This window comes from Nomascus leucogenys, chromosome 17 (assembly GCF_006542625.1).
Source record: "Nomascus leucogenys isolate Asia chromosome 17, Asia_NLE_v1, whole genome shotgun sequence".
In the NCBI taxonomy this organism is placed as follows: domain Eukaryota; kingdom Metazoa; phylum Chordata; class Mammalia; order Primates; family Hylobatidae; genus Nomascus; species Nomascus leucogenys.
The window spans coordinates 65,403,757-65,430,877 of record NC_044397.1 but is presented as its reverse complement, the minus strand read 5'-3'; the positions used below and the strand labels follow the sequence as shown (position 1 = coordinate 65,430,877).

The 27,121-nt window shown below is 37.2% G+C and overlaps 1 protein-coding gene across 4 annotated transcripts in view; it reads left to right on the top strand.

Annotated features, from left to right (window-relative positions):
- The window catches only part of CDK13 (cyclin dependent kinase 13), a 145,407-nt gene that overhangs the window by 28,251 nt on the left and 90,035 nt on the right, over positions 1–27,121 (top strand). For all 4 annotated transcript variants that reach the window (XM_030795675.1, XM_030795674.1, XM_030795671.1 and 1 more), the window contains exons 2-5: positions 8,332–8,991; positions 18,122–18,292; positions 19,961–20,100; positions 22,449–22,619. In XM_030795675.1, coding sequence (XP_030651535.1) covers positions 8,332–8,991; positions 18,122–18,292; positions 19,961–20,100; positions 22,449–22,619 — 1,142 coding nt within the window. The remainder of the gene's footprint in view (positions 1–8,331; positions 8,992–18,121; positions 18,293–19,960; positions 20,101–22,448; positions 22,620–27,121) is intronic.

Sequence of the window (27,121 nt, the reverse complement as noted above, 5' to 3'; positions counted from 1 at the left end):
AGCATGGAAAACTGGAGAGATGCTTGAGATGTAGAATTGATGGAGCTTGGAAACCAAATAGATCTGTGAGAAGAGATAAAAGGGATCATGTGGAATGTAGAATAATTTCCAGGTTTCTGCTGTTTTAGAGGGTGCCACTGCCTGAGAATAGGGTATATTTAAGGAGAAGGAGGGTGGAATTGAAGAGGAAGCTTAATAGTTTTAGCTGTATTGTGTTGAAGATGCATGTCAGAGAGTTGGAAGTAGAGAGGATGATTTGCGGGGGTGATGGGGGACGAATTGACAACATTTAGGTAATCATTTAAGCCACACGTAGCATAAATTAAACTCGTGGGAGAATGAGTATAGGAAGGAAGAAAAACCTCAAGGTGCAGAAACAGCCATAGAAGTAAGAAAATCATGAAGACAAAAGGTAGTAGAAATAGCTAGGAAGTACTCCAAATAATTGGAGCAGAGAGAGACTTTTAAGGTTGTAGCCAACATTATCACAGGCAGTGATGTTTTTTTCTTTTTCGTTTTTTGAAAGGTAGGTCATTGGTTGCTTCAGAGGTGACCAGTTGCAGAGAAGATGTATGTATAAGCCAGATTGTAGTGATTTGAGGATTGAAAGGACAAAGGAGATTTTGGCCGTAACTGGAAGGAGAGATAAAGATAGTATCAGTATGCCATCATTTTCTCTTTGTTTTGTTTTCTTGTCTGTTTTTAAAGATCTTAGAGATTTGAGTAATTTATTCCTTCAGGGGAATTAACAAATGAACAGCAAAGGTTAACATCACAATTAATAGAATAAGCCAGCTATTGTCATAGAGTAGCCTAGCATAGTGCATCTCAAACTTTAATGGATATCTTGTTAAAATGCAGATTGTGGTTTAGTAGGTCTGGGCTGGAGTCTGAGACACAGCGTTTCTGACAAGCTCACAATTGGTGCTGATGCTGCCTGTCTATGGACTACACTCTAAGAAGTAAGGCTCTAGAGAGTATGAGATTGATGCATTATAGGGGAGTTAGCCTTAGATAGAAAGAGGAACACCTCCTCTCTTAATTGAGGTGGAATGTACGGTGGATGAAGGCACAGGAAACAGAGATAAATTTGTAGGCAAGAGACATGCCTGGTAGTCTTTGTTTTTTCTGTGAAACAATAAGTAAAGCTATGCTATGAGAAGACTGGGAATGGGATTGTGTGAGCTTGATGAAAGTTGTGAAGGTTTGGAATAGCTACTAAGAGGAGGAGAATGAGTGAATTTGGGACATGTAATAATCGCTGAACGGTGAGGAGTAGTTTGGTTATTGTGTCTGTAGAAATGGAGCAGACAGAGACTAGTAATAAAGTAAAAAAGACTAGTAATGTACATTTTTTTCTTTCTTTTTTTTTTTTTTTTTGAGACGGAGTTTTCGCTCTTGTTGCCCAGGCTGGAGTGCAATGGCATGATCTCGGTTCACCGCAACCTCCGCCTCCCAGATTCAAGCGATTCTCCTGCCTCAGCCTCCCAAGTAGCTGGGATTACAGGCATGTGCCACCACACCCTCTATTTTTAGTAGAGACAGGGTTTCTCCATGTTGGTCAGGTTGGTCTCGAACTTCTGACCTCAGGTGATCTGCCCATCTCGGTTTCCGAAAGTGCTGGGATTACAGGTGTGAGCCACCGCACGCGGCCAAGAGACTGCTTATTTTTTTAAGATGATATGGTAGTCTAGGGAAGTGGTAATGAGGTCTAAAGTAGAACAGTGTCCTCGAGAATGGAAGAGGAGGATGTGGTAGGCCAAATAATACTCACCCAACACCACACCCCCTCCAGGTGCCATACCCTAATCTTTGCAATCTCTGACTGTTACACCTTACATTTTAAGAGGAACTTTGTAGATATGATTAAATTAAGTATCTTGATATGGCGGGGTTATTCTGGGTTATCTGGATGGGTCCTGTGTAATCACAAGGATTTTTATAAAAGAGAGGCTGTAGGGTCTAGTCAGAGAACTCACCTGATGACAGGAATAGGAGAGAGGAAATGTCATGATGAAAGTACAGGCCCAAGTGATGTAAGGTTTTGAGCCAAGGAATGTAGACAGCCTGTGGAAGCTGGAAAGGTAAGGGAACATTTTCCCAAGAGACTCCAGAAGGAACAAAGCTCTGGTGACAATATTGATTTTAGTTCACTGAGACTGATTTTGGATGTCTGACTTGCAGAACTGCAAGATAATAAATTTGTGTTGTTCTAAACCACTAACTTTGTGGAGTTTTCTGTTACAACAACGATCAGAAACATTCAGAGGGTATGGATATAAGCGAATAGTATAGAGTTAGAATCAGTAAAATGAGACAATTAAGGGGATGTGGTATGGGAACTGGGAAACTAGATTTCTAGCCTGGGTAAATGAGTGGAGAGTCGTGAAATTAAAAATAGAGAATGGTAAGGAGTAGATGTTACAGGAGGGTATATTTGCTTTGCATGTCATAATTTCAGGAACCGGTGAGAATAGTATTTTGAGTCTAGTAATATAGATTAGAGTGGAAGAAAATTTGAAACAAGGAGATGAATTTAAGAGGCTACCACAGTGCTGTTACATATAGTTAATAGGGCTGTTATAATGTTACATGACAAAATACACAGGAACATCACTTTCTAATAGTGCTTTTCAGTTTGGGAGTCATATTCATACCTTTTTTGGGGGGTTAATAAGTTTTTGAAATGGACACAGCTGCTATTAGCATGAGAAATAAGCAGAATGGAAACATTAGCCTCAAAGATATTGTGGATAGCAGCTACTGTATTGGACATCATATGTATAGAACATTTCTGTCATCCAGAAAGTTCCATTGAGTGATGCTGCTCTGTGTTATTTTCAACAGTGGAGGACTGGATATTATCAGTATTATAGTAAAATTTTTAGGACGCAGTATTTGCTAATTAGAAACAATTTTCAGACCTAGACTACTGGAGAGACTGTAAGATAACAGTCAAGTGAACACTACACAGTGCTCTCCAAGGAACACTAAATAGTCTAACAATAAGCACTAACCAGTTGGGTTTCAGGATACTGGGTTTTTATTCTGGTACTTTGTGTTGTGTGTATTTGGGAAAACCTGTTAGAAACATAGAAACTTCTCTTCTTAAAGAGGTCCTGTAGCCTCTTAAAAACATCAGAAGCAAGAAATAGGTAATATATATTCATTAATTTCTACAACACTGTAGGAATATTAGGAAAACATTTTTAGACAGAAAAATCTTGGCTGGGTGCAGTGGCTCATGCCTGTAACCCTAGGCCAAAGTGGACAGATTACTTGAGTCCAGGAGTTTGAGATCAGCCTGGACAACATGGCGAAACCCCTATCCCTACAAAATATACAAAAATTAGTTGGGCGTGGTGGTGCACGCCTGTAGTCCCAGCTACTTGGGGCAGGGTGGGGAGGTTGGGTGGGAGGATCACTTGACCCTGAGAGGTCGAGGCTGCAGTGAGCCTTGTTTGCGCCACTGCACTCCAGCCTGTGCAAAAAAGTGAGAGACCCTGTCTAAAAATTACCTATTAAACAAGGAGGTTGGACCTGCTGCCTACCCCCATTTCAATTCTTTTAGTAAAAGATTATCATGCCATAATTCATTATATAGTTTTAAAGATGTGCTTCTCTCTTACTCTCATAACTTTTTATGGCTGAAATATTAATCATGAGTAAAAATGGCCTAAACTTAAATGTGTTTAGTTTTAGGTTCCCAAACCATGTTTGTTATAAACAGTAAATATATTATTGGAATTTATGAGCAAATCACAATATCTGAGAGAATGGAAATTTACTAAGACATGAAATAAATAGTTTAAGGAAGGAACTTTTGTAGAGAAATAAAAGAGTTGGAGAGGAACGGAAGTTGTATGTAGAATAATTCAGTTGATATAGTGATCAAATACTATAAAAAGTCGCTTCCAAAATATCTTTTTTTTTTTTGAGACAGAGTCTTGCTCTGTTGCCCAGGCTGGAGTGCAGTGGCACAGTCTTGGCTCACTGCAAGCTCTGCCTCCTGGGTTCATGCCATTCTCCTGCCTCAGCCTCCTGATTAGCTGGGACCACAGGCGCCCGCCACTATGCCTGGCTAATTTTTTTGTATTTTTTTTTTTTAGTAGAGATGGGGTTTCACCATGTTAGCCAGGATGGTCTCGATCTCCTGACCTCGTGTTCCGCCCACCTCAGCCTCCCAAAGTGCTGGGATTACAGGCGTGAGCCACTGCGCCCGGCCCCAAAATATCTTTTTGTAGAACAAAAGTTTTCTGAGTCTTTATCTCTGTTATTCAGATTCTGTCTAAAAGAGATTAATAGTTCAGAAGAATGAATTGTGTTGGGATTTTACCTATTATCTTTGTATCTCTTTTCTTAGGTAAGATTCACTGATTGTAAATTTCAATTAAATATAGTTTATGTGTCTGAATGAAATTGATGACCAGAATCTTGCCAGTGTAAGAAAAGTTGATTTAAGAAAAGAAGGTTTGCTTTCCAAACCTTCTATGCTGTTACCTTTGATGAGATGACAGTCTCTGCTTTCTTCTGCTGCTTACCTTTCTGCTACTTGTCAGTATCTGATCAGGGGATAGAAACATAACGTATATCAGACTTGTTTGGAGCTCCAACAAAATCTGAAGGGAGAGGAAATTAAAAATGTGGCTGAGTATTTCATGTTATGACACTTTTGGTTCCTATATTAAAGTTAACCAACTTATTTCACAACCAGCTTACAATCACTTCATATTTAGCCAAACATTTCTTCTCATTTCTATGTATAATTATAAGCTTATTGATATTTTGTTTTTATCCTAGAATTAGAATGTTTCTAAACACTTCCCTCCACACTGTATTAATGGCAACTAAGAACGGAAATTTTCAGTGGCCGGGCACGGTGGCTCATGCCTGTAATCCCAGCACTTTGCGATGCCAAGGCAAGAGGATCCCTTGAGCCCAGGAGTTCGAGACCAGCTTGGGCAGCAGAGTGAGACCCTGTCTCTACAAAGTTAGCTGGGCATGGTGGCACACAGCTGTTGTCCCAGCTACTCAGGAAGCTGAGGTGGAGGATTGCTTTAGCCCAAGAAGTCGAGGCTGCAGTGAGCTATGGGTAGTGTCTCTGCACTCCAGCCTGGGTGACAGTGAGACCCTGTTACCAAAAAAAAAAAAAAAAAAAAAAAAAATCTCTGCCTGTTTATTATTTTTTTGAATTAAAAAAATTTCACGAAATAAAAATTTTAAGAAATTTTGCAGGTACATAGTAGATGTATATATTTATGAGTTACATGAGATATTTTGATACAGGCATGCATGCATATTAGTCACATCAGGGTAAATGGGGCATCCTTTTATCCTTTGTGTTACAAGCATTTATCCTTTGTGTTACAAACAATCCAACTATCCTCTTATAGTTTTTTGTAAATGTACACTTAAATTATTTTTGACTATTGGCCGGGTGTGGTGGTTCACACCTGTAATCCCAGCACTCTGGGAGGCCGAGGCAGGCAGATCACCTGAGGTCAGGAGTTCAAGACCAGCCTGGCTAACATGGTGAAACCCTTTCTCTACTAAAAATACAAATACTAGCCAGGCGTGGTGCGGGCATGCCTGTAATATCAGCTATCAGGAGGCTGAGGCAGGATAATAGCTTGAACCCAGGAGGCAAAGGCTGCAGTGAGCCAAGATTGCACCACTGCACTCCAGCCAGGGCTGGAGCAAGACTCTGACAAAAAAAAAAAAAAAAAAAAAAAATTGACTATAGTCAGCATATTGTGCTAGCAAATAGTAGGTCACCTTCATTCTTTGTATTTTTTGTGCCCATTAACCCTCGCCCGACCCTCCACCATGTCACTACCCCTCCAGCCTCTGGTAACCGTCCTTCTACTTTCTGTCTCCATGAGTTGAATTGTTTTAATTTTTAGCTCCCACAAATAAGTGAGAACATGCAAAGTTTGCCTTTCTGTGCCTCACTTATTTCACGTAACATGATGACCTCTAGTTCCATCCATGCTGTTGCAAGTGATGGGATCTCATTTTCTTTTTATGGCTGAATAGTACTACATTGTTTATATGTACCACATTTTCTTTATCCATTCATCTGTTGATGGACACTTAGGTTACTTCCAAATCTTGGCTAATGTGAATAGTGCTGCAATAAACATGGGAGTGCAGGTATCTCTTTAGTATTATTGATTTCCTTTCTTTGGGGTATGTACCTAGGAGTGGGATTGCCGAATTATAAGATAGCTCTATTTTTAGCTTTTTGAGGAACCTCCAAACTGTTCTTCATAGTGGTTATACTAATTGACATTCCCATCAACAGTGTACAAGGGTTCCCTTTTCTCCACATTCTTGCTAGCTAGCTCCTTGGCAGTGTGTTAATGTGTTAACCTGCCTACTTTAGAGTTAAAAAAAAAAATGCTGAGTTTAAGACCTGAGTTCGAGATAAAAATAGAATCCAACTCAGATCTTATAAGAGACTTTAATGCAGAGACTACAGAGGTGCCCTGGATTAAGGGAACCCATAAGGCATGTTTTTCCTAGCAACAGGGAAGCCCAAAGGGGCAGGAAAAATATAGTGCTATTGGAGCCTCGTGAGAGCTGTGAAGAGGGTGCCTCATAGCAACCATGGTGGTGGAGGGATGCAGCTTCTTCCAGAAAATGTGGCCATGAGGAGGGAGGGAGCTAGGAAGAAACAATCCAGCCTTTCTCTGCCTTCTTCTGTCAGTGGCAGGACAGCCCTGGAACTCAGAAGGCATATCTGTTGGGGTCAGCATCATTGGGCACAGAGTAGGGCAGAAAGGTATTGAGAGATAGAGCAGTTGTAGTAAGATAATAAGCAACACAACTACTAATGAGTTCAGGTGTTGACTTCAGGTAACGTAATATTTTACCCAATTTCTTATCCGTTAACTATGCATACTTTACTGGGTTGATGAGGGCATTAAATGAGATAATGTGAAAGTACTATCATAATGTCTTTGTCTTGTGAGTGTATTTTAAAAGTCTTGGTAATGCATGGATTTGAAAAGCTCAGCTTCCTTTCACTTGGTACTGTGTTAAATTTGTTTTGTGGGAACTTTGGTTGCCACTATACCTTTAAATACATGTTTTCCAATAATTTTTGAGAAGTGAATGGCCTCATTATTATCAAGTAGTCTCCAAGATTTCGTTTGTCATTGTTTTATAGAGCCAGGAGTCTGAAAAACCTAAGTCCTAGTTCAGACTGTACTACTATTTGTGGCATAGTTCTTTGTGGGAGTTATTTTTACTTTGCCTCTCTGTGCTTTTCCCTTCTGAGAAATTGGAGTAATAATACTTAACTAGTAAATGTTTAATATTATGGTAAAATAATAGTTGTCAAGTACTTTGAAGACTTAAATGATATGTATATTAACTTTTTTACTCTCATTTTGAAAAGTGTCAGAGCCTCAGATTAAGAGTGATTGGATAGTTTTTACTTTGTTGCATTTTCTGTGTGAAATTATGTAGCTTGTAAGATATTATCTTGTATATGTGTGTTTATGTGAGTAAAGTGATTATGCTCATGTCTATTTTAGTTAATGTGTGTGAATGTAATTTTTTTATTTTTTTGAGACGGAGTGTCGCTCTGTTGCCCTCCGCCTCCCAGGTTCAAGTAATTCTCCTGCCCTAGCCTCCTGAGTGGCTGAGACTACAGGCGTGTGCCACCATGCTGGGCTAATTTTTGTAGTTTCAGTAGAGACGGGGTTTCATTCACTATGTTGGCCAGGCTGGTCTCGAACTCCTGACCTTGTGATCTGCTCGCCCTGGCCTCCCAAAGTGCTGTGATTACAGGCGTGAGCCATCACCCCTGGCTGTAAATTTTCTTAAAACTATCTTTCTGAAACGAACTCTAAGAGACTCTACTTATTGCCCAGTAGTAAGTCTTGTCTTTTTCACTTTTGCCATAGACAGAGCACTGCTTACTTCTGAACTTATAGTTGAGGAAGGTACTTTTGAGATGTGGCAACTGTCTCCTGGTAAAAGATTTGTCAGACTTTACCCTGCTGCTGCTACTACCATTGATGTAGCCTTATTGCCTACGTCTTTTTTCTGAGACAGCAGTGATGCCTTGTCACATTTTTCCTCCTAATTTTTAGATTTGTAGACCAGAGCAAGATCAGGGCAATCCATTTTGAAGAAAACTATGATCACCAAATAATACTCTACTTTAAAGAACTTTTTATTTTTCAAAACTCCTTCAAAAATGTAATTTTGAAATTAAGTAAATTTCTATTTTATTTCATGAACTCGAGTTAGCACTGTCTTTGTAAATTCCAAACTGAACCTTTCTCGATTACTGACTAAATCTTAATTATTTCTCACCAGACGGTCTGGAAAATCCCGAAGCAGAAGCCCGTATTCATCTAGGCATTCAAGATCTCGTAGCAGGCACAGATTGTCTAGATCCAGAAGTCGTCATTCTAGTATTTCTCCTAGCACACTAACTCTGAAGAGTAGCCTGGCAGCTGAATTGAACAAGAATAAAAAAGCACGAGCAGCAGAGGCAGCAAGAGCCGCAGAAGCAGCGAAAGCTGCAGAAGCAACTAAGGCTGCTGAGGCTGCTGCCAAGGCTGCAAAAGCTTCAAACACTTCTACACCTACCAAGGGGAACACGGAAACTAGTGCCAGTGCATCACAAACAAACCATGTGAAGGATGTGAAGAAAATTAAAATTGAACATGCACCTTCTCCCTCAAGTGGTGGAACTTTAAAAAATGACAAAGCAAAAACAAAGCCACCTCTTCAGGTAACGAAGGTGGAAAATAATTTGATTGTAGATAAAGCCACCAAGAAAGCAGTCATAGTTGGAAAGGAGAGTAAATCTGCTGCTACAAAGGAGGAACCAGTATCTCTTAAAGAGAAAACCAAACCACTTACACCAAGCATAGGAGCCAAGGAGAGGGAGCAACATGTAGCTTTAGTGACTTCTACATTACCACCGTTACCTTTGCCTCCCATGCTGCCTGAAGATAAAGAAGCTGATAGGTAAGTGCAAAAAATATTTGTCAATAACTGTTCAAAGAAAAAATGTAAGTCTGAAGTGAGAAATGATTTGACCTTCCCTAACCCCCTTGAAACAACTTTAGTGAAAAAGACTACAAGTAAGTGAATGAATTTTCTTTATTATATGCATCTTAATATGAAGCACATTGCATACAAGATGGCAAAATTAAAATTTATACTAAGACATTCAGGGAAAAATTGCCATTGCCTTGGGATACAATGAATATTTCAATATGATTTTGGGTATTAGAAATGCCAGTATTCTCTTTGGTTTAGTTTTCCTTGATGATGTAATCAGAGACAGGATATTTTATGAATGAGTTGGCCCTGGTTAATATACATCTCAGCATTTGTCTCATTTATTTCTAAGTTTCTTCAGTGGCCTTGTAAATTTATCACTGTCAGTGATTTTATTATCACTTTTTAGTTTAGTCTTTTCTTAACTCTTCTAATTAAAAAAAAATTTTTTTTAGCCTGTCTTGCAGTTGGGATTAATCACATTATATTATAGAAAACTCATAATAGTGGCCAGGCATGGTGGCTCAGACCTGTAATCCCAGCACTTTGGGAGGCCGAGGCGGGTGGATCACCTGAGGTTAGGAGTTCAAGACCAGCCTGGCCAACATGGTGAAACCCCGTCTCTACTAAAAATACAAAAAACTTAGCCGGGCGCAGTGGCGGGTGCCTGTAATCCCAGCTAATAGGGAGGCTGAGGCAGGAGAGTCACTTGAACCTGAGAGGTGGAGGTTGCAGTGAGCCAAGATCGCACCACTGCACTCCAGCCTGGGTGACACAGTAAGACCGTGTCTCACAAAAAAAAAAAAGAAAGAAAATTCATAATGTGATTATGCTTTCCTTTAAGATGTTTAAAAATTTTTGTTATGAACATTGAGGGTATGGCTTATTTTTTTATTGAGAAACATATTCTTAAGAGGAAGTAAAAATACAGCTAAGAATGTTTCTTTTTTGTATCCAAGTGTAGAAGAATTAGACTTGTGTGGTTTATCTGCCTGTTACACCACCTAGCTGTTTTTGTTTTATGAAGAAATTAGAGCTTCCACCCCCTCCCACTCCCCACTAAAAGCAACTATATGAGTAGTTTTCCTAGCTGACTTTTTTTTTTATAGATTTTGAAGTCAGATGGATAAAAATGCCATGTGGATAAGTGCTTACTTTGGCATTACGAAAATTTTATAATTTAACACAAACAAAAGTGAAATGAGTTTCATGCCCTTTCAGGTGCCTTTTTAAAAATAATCAAAATGTTGTTGGGAGACCCCATCCAATTTAATCGGGTGTTATTTAATTATACTACTAAAATTGTTGTTTTTGCAGGTTTGACTGTTCTCAGGGAACGCTGAAGGTTCATAAGAGTAGTGATTTGTAATTGTGAGGCTTGAGTGTGGAATTGAGTTACTTCATTAGAGAGTAACCAGTTACTGAGAATCCATGTTTCATTGAGACTGGTGTTTCTCTACTTTATCCTTTTTTTTTTTTTTTTTTTTTTTTTTTGAGATGGAGTCTTGCTCTTTCACCCAGGCTGGAGTGCAGTGGTGCTATCTCGGCTCACTGCAAGCTCCGCCTCCCGGGTTCATGCCGTTCTCCTGCCTCAGCCTCCCGAGTAGGTGGGACTACAGGTGCCCGCCACCAAGCCCAGCTAATTTCTTTTATTTTTAGTGGAGACGGAGTTTCACCATGTTAGCCAGGATGGTCTCGATCTGACCTCAATCCCTTGGCCTCCCAAAGTGTTGGGATTACAGGCGTGAGCCACTGCTCCCGACCTACTTTATTCTTCATATATGCTTTAGGAGTAAATTTTTACTAGGATATTTTTCAAGAACTCTTACGTACACATGTGAGTGCTTAATGAGGATATTCTTTATGCATCTGTCTTTAATTAGTTGGTGGCACATTTAATTCTTGTTCATTACTTTTTTTTTTTTTTTTGATCCACCTTTTCTGTCTCCTCTGCTTTTTCCCCTTTCTGTTGTCTCTTCTTTCTTTGAATGTGTTTGTATGTTTAATGGATACGGAAGTTTCTAAAGATTCATGAGCACTTCTACTACATGTCTGTGTGGCCAAAGATTAATTCATCACCAATGGAACTTTCCTTATTTTGATGTCTATAATTTACCGAAATATATGTACTAACTACATATGAGGAAGAGACTTGATATTGTTTTACTTTTTATAAAAGTTTTTAGGTGATTAAATAAAAATATATTGTACAGAGAAATGGTTAGAAGTGATTATTTTTGGAAATAAATGGGTGCTGAAGGGAATGGATGGCACAGGAGACTTATTTTATATTTACTATTTATAATACTGTTGGAAGTACAATAACATTTGTTAGTGGGCTGTAGTAGAAAGCTTAGTTTTTAGTGCCAGTTGTACCTCTTACTACTCATGACAATCTTTCTGTGCCTCAGTCCGTAGTTCTATTCATGAGTGAAAATATTTACAGTTTAACCTCACAGATTACTTGTAAAGATTAAATTAGTTGATGGACTGAATTTTGCAAGCTGTAAAGTGTTATACATCTCAGTTATTGTAATTAGTCATAGTATAAATCAGCACTGCTGGAAATATTACAGATATTTAAAACTGCTTTAGATTATTGAAAAAAAGTAAAAATTACAAAATATGATTTACATTGTATAATATATAAACCATTGTATGTGTAACATGTAGATCTGGTGTGTAACGAATAGACCTAGTGCTTCATTTGAAAGGATTGGTTTTTGTAAAAGAGGAACTATTGGTTGGTTTTCCATCCCCTTTTATAATGAAGAGGGGCTACCCCCAGGCCATTTTTTTCATGTATCTGAAAGTAATGCTCTTGGTAATTTTGTTTACAAGTTTCTTTTTAGTAACCATTGTATACTTTTTGTTTTTTGCTGAACAGCTATTAGTTGAAAGTGGTTTATAAACTATTTCTCTTGAGGTAAAGAAACAATCTTTTCTGTTACAGCATGCTTTAGGAAACCTGAATATGGGAGGTATCTTTATTTACTTGTTACTCACTGTAAATTTAAAGATCACTTTAAAGAAGAGAAGAGTGAGTAATGGTCTGCATAATCTCATTGCTGTATCTTAAGGAAAGCTTTTGATCTTTGCTTTCTTTGAGCATGCCTGTATCTGTATTCCTGGTTGACTTTCACTGTTGTATGCACAAATACATTAGCAAAAGAGTGTGTGTGTGTGTGTTTTGGATGGCCTCTTGATTTTGCAAACCTCTACTCCACTTGTTTTTGCTGTTTTATTGTATGTCCAAGTAAATTCTCCCCTTCCCTCATACATTCTTTATTTTGAAAGTATTCAAGCACTTAGAAAAATTGAAATGATAATACAGTTAGCATCTGTGTAACTACTGGAACTACTGGATGGAAGTTATCCATCTAGATTCACGAAATATTAACATTTTGTTTTATATGCTCTGTGTCAGCGGGTGTGGTGGCTCACAATTGTAATCCCAAAGTGTAATCAGCACTTTGGGAAGCCAAGGTGGGCAGATGGCTGAACCCAGGAGTTTGAGAGGAGCCTCGGCAACATGGTGAAACCCCATCTCTTCAAAAAATACAAAAATTATCTGGCTGTGGTGGTGCAGGCCTGTAGTCCCAGCTACTTGGGAGGCTGAGGTGGGAGCATCACCTGAGCCCAAGAGGTCGAGGATGCAGTGAGCTGTGATTGCACCACTGCACTCCTGCCTGGGTGACAGAGTGAGACCCTGTCTCAAAAAAAGGAAAAAATTATACACACACACACACACACGCTCCATCTCTAGTTGTTTAAGAGAATTAATGAGGGTGTGTGTGTGTGTGTGTGTGTGTGTGTGTGTGTGTGTACACTTCTCCCCGAGATGAAGTCTTGCCCTGTTGCCCAGGCTGGAATGCAGTGGCGCCATCTAGGCTCACTGCAACCTCTGCCTCCTGGATTCAAGCACTTCCCCTGCCTCAGCTTCCGGAGTAGCTGGGATTACAGGCGCACACCACCATGCCCAGCTAAATTTTGTATTTTTAGTTGAAATGGGGTTTCACCGTGTTGGCCAGGCTGGTCTCAAACCCCTGACCTTGTGATCCTCCTGCCTGGGCCTCCCAACGTGTTGGGATTACAGGCGTGAGCCACCACTCCCAGCTGTGTATACGTTTCTTTTTACTATACCCTAAATACTTAAGTCATCTCCCAAGAATAAGGTCAGTCTCCTACTTGATTATAGTATCATTGTGGTAACAAGGAAATCAATAGTAGTTAATCTAACAGAAATAAATAATAATATCATCCACTGTATATAATGAATAATCAGTACTCCCCCGCTACTCCCTGCTCCCAGCCCCATGACTTTTTGAAGAGTCTAGGCCAGTAATCTTACAGAATGTCTCACCTTTGGGTTTATCTGATTATTTCTTCTTGTTATCATTTAACTTGTTCTTCTCTAACCCGTTTATTTCCCATAATCTGGAAATTCCTTGTGCTTTGTTTAGATAAAGAATACACAGTTTTTTTAGCCAGAATATTTAAGAGGTGATTTTATGTACTTTATGCTGTTGTTACAGGAGGACCAAAATATCAGATTGTTTTACTCTACTGGTAGTGATGTGATCACTTGGTTAAGGTGATGACCAACTTTAAGGTCTCTCCATGTATGAGGGTGCATTTTCCTTATTGCAATTAGAAGTGAGCTGTAGGGTAATATTTTTGGCAGTGATTGAATATCCTTTTTCCCTACAACCTATCACCTAATGGTTTAGACAATGGTATTTGTCTAATTCAGTTACTGTGGTAGGGACTGCAAATGGTGATTTTTTTTCCATTACTGCTGCACAAATTAAAAATGGTTATTTTCTAATTCTGCCATTCCTTTTAACATTAACTGGCCTTGTTTTGTAAATACATGTTTCCCCATATCCCACTTAATCATTCTACTCTCATGGATTTTTATTTATTTTCTGTGTTACTAATAGTAATAGCCACTATTCTTTTTTACCCTCACATTGTCCGAAATTTGGCCAGTGGAAACTCCTATAAGCTGACTCCTTTATTCTTTTGACATGACCTCATTTGTTTTTTCGTGTTTCCTTGCTTTCTAGTCAAAGGTATATGTTAGGCTCACTTTGAATTTTGCTTCATTCTCAAAATTATAGTCTGTTTTCCCACAAAATCATGAGATAGATGGTAATCTGTGTGTTTTCCCAGAATGTAGTTGTTTTATTATTATTTTTAAAATTAGAATCATACCATGGATAATGTTCCTTGACTTGCTTTTTCATTTAATGTGTTAGAGATCTTTCCATGTTGGTATCGATGGGCCCAATATTCTTATTACAGGAATGGATGTATCGTGTTCTTCTGTCGATTAATGGATACTTAGGTTTATAATTATTTGCTATTAAACTCTCCTTTATATTAATATTTTATGTATATTTAGGTAATTTTTATAAGATAGTTACATGTCAAAGTATACACATTAAAAATTTGATAGAAACTGCCAAATTATGTCTTAGTAAGGCTGTATAACAATTTATGCACCCAGATGTATGAAAATTGCCTTAACAGTTTTGGATAGTGTCAATTTTGACAGTCTTTAAAATATGTAATTATTTAATTTTGCATTTTTCTGATAATAAGGTATGGTATTTTCTTGAACTTTTATTGGTTATTTATTATTTTTCTGGTGAATTGCTTGCTTGTATTCTGTGCTGGCTTTTCCTTAAAGTTGTTTCCCTTTTTCTAATTGATGTTTAGTTGTTATGTTAGGGATGTTGACCTTTGCTTCTCAGAGTCTGTTACTTATTTTTGACATTTGTTTTGCTTTTGGTTATATGAATGTTTTCCATTTTTATCTAGTCAAATCTATTATTCTCTTTCCTTTAAGACTTATAGGTTTATAAAATTTAAAAAGGTTAAGTCAGATCTCATAGAAGTTTGGCTTTGGTTATTGTGTAAAGAAGTGTTCTGATTCTTTACTCCCTCCATCCCAGTGTTGTTACCAGTACCGTTTATTGTATAATTCATCTCACTAATTTCCATATATAAAAATTCTTACATATATATGTTTCTCTACTTTCTTTTAACATATTATATTTGTCAGTATCTTACCGTTGTAGTGTCTTTAGATACATGGTATATTGGCTCCCAAACTCAAATTTCTATTTTAGGGGCAGACAGTAATATAAAAATGAAGGGGGGGATGGAGTAAATTAGTGATGCGTAAATGGCTCTGCTGTTGAGCCTCAGCATCAGTGTTGCTCTACAAGAACTTAAGCTTGTCTTAGAACCTTTGCTTTTTTAAAAGAGGAAGCCTAGAACCTGAATATTATGTAAATCTTTGGATTTAAAATGACAATTCATAGTTTTTTCATAAAACATTGGATAGACTGAGTAATACATATCCTTTGACTTCAGCCAGCGTTTGGCTTCTAGTTCTAGATCTCTGAATAGGTTGACAGGGCAAATCCCACTTAATTTTTCTTTTTCAGAAATTTCTTGGCAGTTCTTTTGCCTTTATTCTTAGACAAATTTTATAATCAGTCAGGTTGTCAAGTTGTATTTAAAAAAAAAACTCTTCCTTGAATTTTTTTTGGAACTCTATTAAATCTAATAGAGTCATAATTTGGAGACAGCTTTACAATACTAGTTTCCCATATTAAAACATGGTTTGTTTTCATTCATTCAGATCTAATTTTATTTCTTCAGTCAAATGTTTTTATTTTTTTTCTGTTGCTCGTGTGTATTTCTTTTTAAGGCATTTTATTTTTGTTGCTGGAGTGCATGGAAGTGTTTTTAAAAAGCACATTTTCTATTTGATTGTTGCAAATATTCAATAAAAATGTTTTAAATTATGTAACATTGTTCTTGGAAAGTAGTATTTGATAGTTAATATACTGACATTTAATATAGATAGTGTTTTAAGTTTTAAATTATAAGTGAAATTAAGACTTTAGTTTTTTGCTCTCAAAAATGTTGATTTAAATCTTCAAAGAACTCTTGAGTAAAGCCTCATTACAAGTTAGAGACTGTAGTTTCCTAAATAAGTTATTCTAAATAGGCCTATTTTCAGTTGGCATTCAGGTGATACCTTTTCTAGAAAGAAGCCTTTACTGTATTTCAGACCTGATTTAGCTACCCTTTAGCTACTACATTACTCTAGGAATCTGTTTGTATAACACTTTATCCTACTTCCTACCTGTCTTCCAGACTGTAAGCTCTTTTTTGAAAGAAACTGTAGCTTAATGTGTTTGTTGTTAAATTTCCAGTGCCTTACAAATACTTAGCACATGGAATCTCACAATCAATATTTGCTGAATGGAGGGAGAGGAAAATTGAGCAGTGGGCTGTGTAATACATTAAAAATAAAACTGCAGGCCTGGCATGGTGGCTCATGCCTGTAATCCCAGCTCTCTGGGAGGCCAAGGTAGGTGGATCATCTGAGGTCGGGAGTACAAGACCAGCCTGGCCAACATGGTGAAACCCCATCTCTACTAGAAATACAAAAAAATTAGCCGGGCATGTGGCACACGCCTGTAGTCCCACCTACTCAGGAGGCTGAGGCAGGAGAATCGCTTGAACTCGGGAGACGGAGGTTGCACTCCATCTGGATCGTGCCACTGCACTCCAGCCTGGGCGACAGAGCAAGACTCCGTCTTAAAGAAACAAAACAAAACTACAAACCAATTTCTTTTAAAGCATGTTTTTTTCTGTTAAAGAACCTTCCAGTGAGTAACACAGGACATAAATTTACTGTGATAATTAAGTCGTTTTTATCAGATGGTATTATTAAGTTGTTTTTATCAAGTGGTATTAAATGATTCATTTGTTTTACAGTATTATTATTCAACACGAATAGGAGGATAATTACAATTAAATTATTTACATTGATAATAATATCTTCAGTAATTTCTGATCACAGCAGTGTAGTTGCAATAAATTTTTTCATTATGGGACTCAACTGCTATGAAAGTATATGAAGTCCAAATTTTATTATCATTATGAGATTCTCTTTCAACGTGTCACATTATATTAGATGACAGACTTTTATCAGGGAAATTTAAAATAAATTGCCAAGTTAAGATACACTTTAAAACTCAGAGCTCTTTATGCATTCAGAAAAAGTACAAAGCTAACGGAGTTTAAATTTCAGCTGTAATTCTAGTAAGCTGGAATCTTAAAAAAATTAGAAGAATCATTGGCCAATTTAGAAAAATTAATTAACCCTGAAAAGGGTCAAAGCTGAATTAGCTGTTGCTTGTGGTTATTTAAATGGGCAAGATAAATATTATCATGTGCTTTCTTTTATTTCTTACAGTAAAATACCTTTTGTGTCTCTACCAGAATCAAACTAAATGCTTTGCAGCTGGGCGTTATGAGGCCAAGGCGGGCGGATCACTTGAGGTTGGGAGTTCAAGACCAGCCTGGCCAACATGGTGAAACCCCGTCTCTATTAAAAATACAAAAATTAGCCGGGTGTGGTGGTGGGCACCTGTAATCCCAGCTATTTGGGAGGCTGAGACAATAGAATCTCTTGAACCCAGGAGGTGGAGGTTGCAGTGAGCCAGGATCCTGCCACTGCACTCCAGCTTGGGTGACAGTGAGACTCCATCTCAAAAAAAAAAAAAAAAGAAATGCTTTGCAAAACTGAGTTTTTATGCAAAGCATGTTTAGTTGATTTTCAATTTTTATGTACAGTTTTATAGTTAATTCTGTATCATTTTAAAAAATAAACTTTATTTTTATAACAGTCTTACATTTATAGAAAAATTATGAAGACACTACAGGGACGCTGAATACCCTGTACCCAGTTTCCTTACTGTTAATATCTTACATCAGTATGGTACATTCGTTAACAATGAATCAATATTGATACAAAGTTATTAAAGTTCCTACTTTATACAGATTTCCTTAGTTTTTACCTAATTCTGTATCATTTTTTACCCCAAATTTTGCATTATACATTTGAGTATAGTGTATTACTTTAGCTGGAAAGAAACTCAGACAATAGTCTTATAATGTGAAATATTGTCGAATATTCATGACTGTTGCTACTTAAATGTGAGACATAAGCACATTTTTATTACTCAACAAAATTTTTGTTTTATTTGACTTCTTTCACTTTTAGCTTACGAGGAAATATTTCAGTAAAAGCAGTTAAAAAAGAAGTAGAAAAGAAACTCCGATGTCTTCTTGCTGATTTACCGCTGCCCCCTGAGCTACCAGGAGGAGATGATCTTTCAAAGAGTCCAGAGGAAAAGAAAACAGCAACACAGTTACATAGTAAAAGGAGGCCTAAGTATGTGCTTGCTTTCTACCTGCTCTTAAATTGACCAGCAGTGATTCTGGGTCATCAGAAGTTCATAAAACACTAAATTAAGGTTTAAAATAAAAAATGTACTTATTCTTTCAACTTAAATATATGAATTCTATTAGAGTTTTGAAAAAAATTCGTAATTGCTTGCATTCCTATTCACAATGACTAATAAAACCAAATTTAATTTTCTCTCGTAATTTGTAATGTATTAATTTCCTGGGGTATTGTATATGTTAAAGATACTTTCTGTTATTAAGAGATTGAAATAACACAGAAACACTGAAATTGGGCAGAGTAGAAGTCAACATTTAGTGAGCCCAAATAAAATTAGTAATGGGCAAGCTGCTGTTTCCTTTGCTTTTAGCTCCGTTTTCTCCCATAAACAAATATATTCATCACTTTGCAAGAGATGGAGTAGAAGAAGGTTTGAAATTTGTATCCTAAATTAGCTTCAAGTAAGTGCCTAAAGAGACCTCTTTCCCTTAAAACCTGTTAATCAATTAAAGGCACGGAACACTGATGCCTTTTTTTTTTTTTTAAACTTCTTAACCAAGGGACAGTGAAGACTAAGTTAGATCTCATTTTAGAATTGCAGTTGAGGTAGTGACTAGTGTGTGAATTTGAGGTCATTTTCTAAACTGGCCGGGCACAGTGGCTCATGCCTGTAATCCCAGCACTTTGGGAGGCCGAGTTGGGAGAATCACTTGAGTCCAGGAGTTTGATACGAGCCTGAGCAACATAGGGAGACCCCATCTCTACAAAAAAAAAAAAAAAAGCCAGGTGTGGTGGTGCATGCCTGTGGTCCCAGCTACTCAGGAGGTTAAGGCAGGAGGATCACCAGAGCCAAAGAGGTCAAGGCTGTAATGAGCTGTGATCGTGTGCCACTGTACTCCAGCCTGGGCGACAAAGCAAGACCCTGTTTCAAAAAAATAAAACAGCTAAAAACTACTCTTTTCTTGAGCACTGTAGTTTTATTCTTTTACTTGAATTTCTGTGATTTACTATAATATTAAAATACTACAAAATTATGTATCTTTTTGAAGAATGTAAGATTTTTGTCCTACCTGTCCAACTGTATCTGCTTAAACGTGGCTTCCTGAGAGTTGGTTATATTAATACCTTTTGTACTCTCTTAGACTGAAAAATCTTTTTTTTTTTTTTTTGATGTTTTTCAGATGATTTCATCCAGCCATAAGCCTAAATTTGTCAATAAGTTTTATAGTTAGATTTTTGTTCACATTCTTTATCAAACTCTTGTTTTTTAAAAGTAGTTTATATAATTGTTAATGGATGCAAAATAAAACTTTCTGGAGATTGGTTAGAGAATTTTGACTCTACCAATGTTGGTTTCATCTACTCACTGAAAAATTTTATTTCTGAAAACCCTTCATACAAGCTCTACTACTTTTTTTCTCAGTTTAAATACTTGTCTACAGAAGAAGAGTCAGTATGTAGAAATGATACCTCAGTTTTTATGATAACTTACAATACCAAATCAGTGTTACTTGTTTGGGATAGATGATGATAAATACTGCCAGGGTAGGGAAAAATAAAGAATATACAATTGGGTGGCGAGTAGATACTGAGTTATTAGACAGTTTATTCAATTTGCTTGATTGTATATAAAAACTGTAGAACTATATTTGATAGAATATGTGGGCCTCGCTATGGTGAAATCAAAGAAAAAGATATTGACTGGGGAAAACGCTGCGTGGATAAATTTGATATCATCGGAATTATTGGAGAAGGTACTTACGGACAAGTTTACAAAGCCAGGGATAAAGACACTGGTAAGAATGCCAAGTTCTGGGGATCTTTGGGCCTATGGAATGCACTTAGTTTGTGTTTCTCTTCTGATGTTTGGCTTCGGAAATTTTCCAAAAAAAAATTCATATTTATTGTGCTTTTGTTTCATCTTGTTTTTAATTTTATTCTATATATGCATTTTGTAAGATATGAGTACATGTAAGTGGGTCTGTATATGTGTATGTTTTAAAAAGTGTTCCTTTAGTATTTGTGATATACTGTATGGTAGGATTTAGTTTTTCTTTCCTCTTTTATGGTGAATAATTCTTACACTGTTATTAATCAGAGGGAAAGGTATCTTGACCTGAATTAATCTTAGTAGTAAATTTTTTGTGTCATAAGCCTTACACAACACTTTCATTTAGCCTTCAGTTTTTTTCCTGCAGTAACTATCCTTGGAGGCCAGTTTTAGCAGCTTAATCTTTCAGAACATAATCAGGAACCCAGAGAAAGTTTTAAAAGGCTTCACAGGAGAGCAAAAAGTAGCTGTGTCAGAAGCTATGTATTTTACTTAATAATGCATAGACCTGGTATTTTATCTTTCTTTACTCATAACTGCTTACTGAAATAAACCAATAGGCCGGGCGTGGTTGCTCATGCCTATAATCCTAGCACTTTGGGAGGCTGAGACAGGCAGATCACCTAAGGCTAGGAGTTTGAGACCAGCCTGGCCAACAAGAAGAAACCCTGTCTCTACCAAAGACACAAAAAGTAGCCGGGCATAGTGGCACATGCCTGTAAACCCAGCTACTCGGGAGGCTGAGGCTTGAATGCAGGGGGTGGAGGTTGTAGTGAGCTGAGGTCACACCACTGCATTCCAGCCTGAGTGACAGAGCGAGACTCCGTCTCAGAAAATAATAAAATAAAAACACAAAAATTAGCCAGTGTGGTGTGGGCACCTATAATCCCAGCTACTTGGGAGGCTGAGGCAGGAGAATTGCTTGAACCCTGGAGGCGGAGGTTGCAGTGAGCCGAGATTGCACCACTGCACTCCAGTCTGGGCCACAGAACGAGACTCTGCCTCAAAGAAAGAAACCAATAGATTAAAATAGCACAGCTATTTGAGGCCATATAGTATATGGGAGATGACCTTACGGTTAGAAACTACTGAAGGCAATTACTGCATAGAGTAATAATTGGTATTTATAATGATGTGTTATGAAAAAGATTAAATGACAACTTTTGAAACTGTCAAGTAAAACAAGGACACATACACAATATAGAAGGCATTCCATAAAAATTAATAGAATAAGTTTAATGATTAAAAGAATATGCCCCCTTCTTTTAGAAAATTTGTAAGAACATTTTTTTTCTTCAAAGAAGTGGAATGAACAAACCTTTATTATAGTGAAATTTTTCCTTATAATAGACTTTGTGTATGTGTGTATATTTCATTTTCTATTTGGGTCATTTCTGATACAAAGCTGACTCATACCTAAATTATGTGGCAATTTAGTGTAGTGGGGAAGAACATACATTTTTGAGACAAGTAACTGGATTTTGAATTCCAGTTTTACTACTAGGTAACTGGCCAGGTTTGGGCAAGTAATATGTCTGAGCGTATTTTTTTTTTACTGATAAGAGTTTTTCTCCTCTGTTCAGAGAAATTTTATGCATACATAAGCATATTGGCTATATTTGTCTTTCGCTCATTCACTTTTAAAAAATAAAAATGACAGTGTGATATATCCAGTCTTCAGCATCTTTTTTTTTTTTTGAGACGGAGTCTTGCACTGTTGCCGGGGCTAGAGTGCAGTGGCGTGATCTCGGCTCGCTGCAACCTCCACCTCCTGGGTTCAAGTGATTCTCCTGCCTCAGCCACCCAAGTAGCTGAGGTTACAGGCGCCCGGCTAATTTTTTGTATTTTTAGTAGAATTGGGGTTTCACTATGTTGGCCGGGCTGGTCTTGAACTCCTGACCTCGTGATCTGCCCTCCTCGGCCTCCGAAAGTGCTGGGATTACAGGCGTTAGCTACCACGCCTGGCCTAGCATCTTTCTGTTTTCTTTTTATTTTTTCCCAAGTGAATGTAAAAGCATCTTAGTTTTTTTACTAAATATATAAATGTGGAGCATAATGTATTTGGACTTACCTCATTCTTTCTAATGGTTGTATAGTATTCCCTGGTTTATATAAATATTCCATAATTTGTTTAATGACAGACTTAATTTTTTGAACTATAAATATTATTTGGTATATTGGAAACTGAAACATACTTTGTGGTTGTATTTTTGAGAAATAAGAACAGAATTGAATTAAAATACATTTAAAGTTAAGAAAAATGTCATCTGCTTTTGCCAGCTGGTAACCTGATTTTATTAAATTCCTTAATAGGAGAAATGGTAGCCTTAAAAAAAGTACGTCTGGATAATGAAAAGGAAGGCTTTCCAATTACAGCAATTCGAGAAATTAAAATTCTCCGGCAGCTTACCCATCAGAGTATTATCAATATGAAGGAAATAGTGACTGATAAAGAAGATGCTTTGGACTTCAAGAAGGACAAAGGTATATGCGCATATTTAAATAACGAATTTTTTGTATTCATGATTGATGTTGCTAACTTGGAAATTTTTTTATAGATGTGACTATTTGAGTAATTACATACTATTGCTCTAATCGTAAAACTATATTTTTAAGTTTGGTAGAGTTGAATAATGAATTGATTTACTTCAGTGGTTTTTGAGTAAACTTCGTAAAGGGTATTTGCCAATATTACACGTAAAGTATTCACTAGTGATATATCTAGTAATATATGTTTTTTTGGGCATCAGTGTATAGTTTTTAGTATTCATTTTTTAGCAGTTGAAAAACCAGTTCATAGTAGTAGTATTTTTACCCTACATTTTTATGCTACAAATGCCTTAACATACAAGGAAACTTTATGGTAGGCGTTATGTATTATTTCTGAAAGTGTGGAGGCAAAAATCATACTGAAATTGCCTTTAATAATCTATAGTGGGGTATGTATATATGTATAGTTATTATTTAGCAGAGAAGCTGACAAAAAATTAGCCTGCTTATTAAAGTAGTTATTATAGGGCATATGATGGGTGAAAGCAGTGCTCTACTGCTGGTATGTTTTACGTCTTCCTGAGATTTTAGATTTAAATCTTTATAAAATCTTAAATCTTATATTTTAGATGTAAATATAGGATCTTTATATAAATCTTACATTTAAATTTTTATGAGATTTTAGAACCAAAGTTTACTGACTATATTCTGAGGTTTGCAAACAGCAAAACTTTTTCTCAAACTAAATCTAACGTAAAGCAGACACAGTGTCTCACATCTATAAGCCAAACACTTTGAGAGTCCAGGGTGTGAGGATCACTTGAGCCCAGGAGTTCAAGACCATCCTGGGTAACATGGGTAACATAACGAGAGCCCATCTCTTAAAAAAAAAAAAAAAAAAAAAAAAAAAAAAAATCAGAAAATTGGCCCTGCTTGGTGGTACATGCCTTTGGTTCCATTTACTCAGGAGCTGAGGCAGGAGGATCTCTTGAGTGCAGGAGATAGAGGCTTCAGTGATCTGCGATTGCACCCTGCACTCCAACCTGGGTGACAGAGCAAGACCTTATCTGTAAAAACGAAAAGAAAAAGATTAGGTATGTTCTGATTGAACATGGTACTTAGGCTCCTGTCTTCCCCAGCTACACACACACACACACACACACACACACACACACACACACACACACACACACACACTCACCCTCTCTCTCTCTCTCTCTCTCTCTCTCTCTCTCTCTCTGTCTCTCTCTTACTCTGCTGAGGGGCACAATTCAAAATGATTGATAAACTACGTGGTAGTTATTTTGCATAAAGGAACTGTTTGAAAGTACAATATAGAGTTCAGAATCATCATTTTAATTGATGTCACTTCTGTTACTTTTTGTCCCTAGTAAAGCTTTCATTTCTCAGCCTGACTTTTATCCTAGTTTGTCTTTTTAACTTTATTTTTCATTACTACTTATTGTGTGGTTGAAGGGGTACTGGTGTGACTTAAATTAGAATGTCTGGGTCTTGAGACTTAGTGTATTAGTGGTGTGGCCTTATTAGCAAGGCTTTTAACCCTTTTGAGTCTGTTATCCCTTCATCCATAAAAGGGAAACATTATCTCTCATAGTAAGAATTAAGACTTTTAAACATGAAAGTTTGTGCAAATGCTGTTTTGCATTAACCTCAGGCTCTAGCCAAATTAGGATATTTGATTTTCCTCCAGCATACCAGGGACGTCCTGCTTTTTTGATCTGTGAGATCACCTCCCTGCCTACTTCTCCAATCCCATCTATGCCATTTTGATTGCCCACCAAGCTTGGCAGACACACACATACCCACACACTCATTCACACATGCACGCATGCACAATTTGAAAGGCTAATTTCTCACGCCTGAGGTATCAGCCTGAATGTTGCTTTATTCATTAGTGAGGCCTTACCTGATCATTCTTCCCACTTTCTACTACGTATAGACACAGACAATTTAATGTTTCCTAATAAGTGGGAATAATTATAATGGTTTGTTACTTACTTGTTTCTGTATGGATAGCTGGGAACCATACCTGTTTTCTTCACTGTTGTGCCTCCTACCTGTCTCAGTGGCTGGACCATAGAATGTGCTGAATGACTAATTGTTGAATGAATATATGAGCTCTATTTTTTTAAATAATCCTATTTATACTTTAATACTTAAACAGTACTACCTGTGAATATATTAATAGTCTTCCTGGTATTATAATTATGGTCATAATTTATTTTCTTTATCAGGTTATAAATTCCCTGAGCCTTTGGATTTTGCTTTGTTTTTAGTTTTGTTTCTCCTCAGTGCCTAGCGCTGCATTTCAGAAATCATAGATTTTCATGTTATTTGCACCCTTCATCATCTTTCTTCCTACCATAATCCTGTTTGTAATTCTATGTGTCATGATAAATAAGAATATGTTTTACTATGTGAGAAGTTACATGTAGGTACCTGGAATTAGTTAAATGCATTAGAGTATGTGAGACGTTATAAAATTTAAAACATAATTATTTCTTAAATGAATCTAATAATTTTGATGGGAACTATGATGAAGCAACATGATTTTCTGAAAAGGGAACTAGATTTGAAGTCTAATCATGACCATGCTAGCTGTATGACATTACACTAACTGTGATTGCCATGCTGTGTGGTATTAAACTAAATTTGATTGTCTAGTTAGAGCATAAAGACAGTTCAGTAACACTGGTTAAATGTTATGGGCTAATCTAAAATGAGTGTATTAGAATGTATAAACATTAAAAAGCAAAAGTTTAGACTTAATGTAAATATGAAAATTAGAAACAATACAAAAATCAAGTAAAAATATTAACTTTTAAAAATATAAACATTTGCATTGTTATAACTAACTAAGTTATTAGTTGTGTAAGAGAAACATCATAAATGCCTGGCGCAGTGGCTCACACCTGTAATCCCAGCACTTAGGGAAGGCCGAGGTAGGTGGATCCCCCAACTGAGGTCAAGGGTTGTTCGAGACCAGCCTGGCTAACGTGGTGAAACCCATATCAACTAAAAATACAAAAACTAGCCAGGCATGGTGGCGCATGCCTCTAGTCCCAGCTACTCAGGAGGCTGAAGCAGGAGAATTGTTTGAACCCGGGAGGTGGAGGTTGCAGTGAGCTGAGATTGCACCATTGCACTCCAGCCTGAGTGACAGAGTGAGACTCGTCTCAAAAAAAAAAGGAAAACATCATAAATATATTTTTTTAAAACTTAGCTTTACTTAAAAATGAGAAAAAGTTAATCATGAAGGTTATTAATTTCAATTAATTATTGAAAGTGAATTTTTTTTTTTTTTTTTGAGACCCAAGTCTCGCTCTGTTGCTCAGGCTAGAGTGCAGTGACATGGTCTCAGCTTGTTGCAATCTCTGCCTCTCAGATTCAAGCTATTCTCGTGCCTCAGCCTTCCAAGTAGCCAGGATTACAGGTGTGTGTCACTACACCCGTCTCATTTTTTATTTTTATGTTTTTAGTAGAGACAGGGTTTTGCTATGTTGGCCAGGCTGGTCTGGAACTCCTGACCTCAAGTGATCTGCCTGCCTTGGCCGCCCAAAGTGCTTAGATTACAGGCGTGAGCACCTGTGCCCTGCCAAAAGTGAAATTTTATTTCATCTTAAAAAAGGAATTACTCTTAAGAAACAGAGGGTTAAGTGGTATCACCAAGTCATGGGTATATTTTTGTGCAGAAACTTACAGATGCCGAAGAAGCTTTTTCTTGTTTTTTTGTTTTGTTTTTTCTTTGAGACAGCGTCTCATTCTGTCACCCAAGCTAGCATGCGGTGGCATGCAGTCAGGGCTCCTGCCTCAGCCTCCCAAATAGCTGGGACCACACACACATGACAGCATGCCTGGCTAATTTTTTAAAAAGTGATTTGTAGAAATGAGGCTTGTCATGTTCCCCAAGGCCGGCCTCAAACTCCTTGCTCGATTGATCCTCCTGCCTCGGCCTCACAAAGTGCTGGGACTTATAGGCGTGAGTCGTTAAACCTGGCCTGAAGAAACTTTTTCTAAACTAATTGGGTAAATGGACAGGGGATAAACTGATTCTGAAATTTCCTCCTGACTCTTTCATCTGCATGTAGTTTCATCTCTTTTAATCACTTTGAGGGGAACTTTGAACCTTTTTGTCTTTTAATATTTTATTGTTAGCAAGGTGGGGTTTTGGGATCAGAGAGAGCCTTTCCTGTTCCTCTAGGTACTCAGTTTCTTCATGTATGGAGGGAGAGTGGGATGCAGTTACATTAGTTTCAGTATTTATGTTCATATTTGACTGTTCAAAAAGTCTTTGAACTGTTAGGTGTTTATATTGCAACAGATTATGGATGGAGATGCATTTGCTGAAAATAAAAGAATTATTTTGCAATATAAGGTTTTCTTTGTTACTTTCTTCCTTTCACTGAGGATTACAAAGTTATAGAAAAATACTTTCTGAATGAGTAAAATAATAATTAATTAAATATTAAACATTT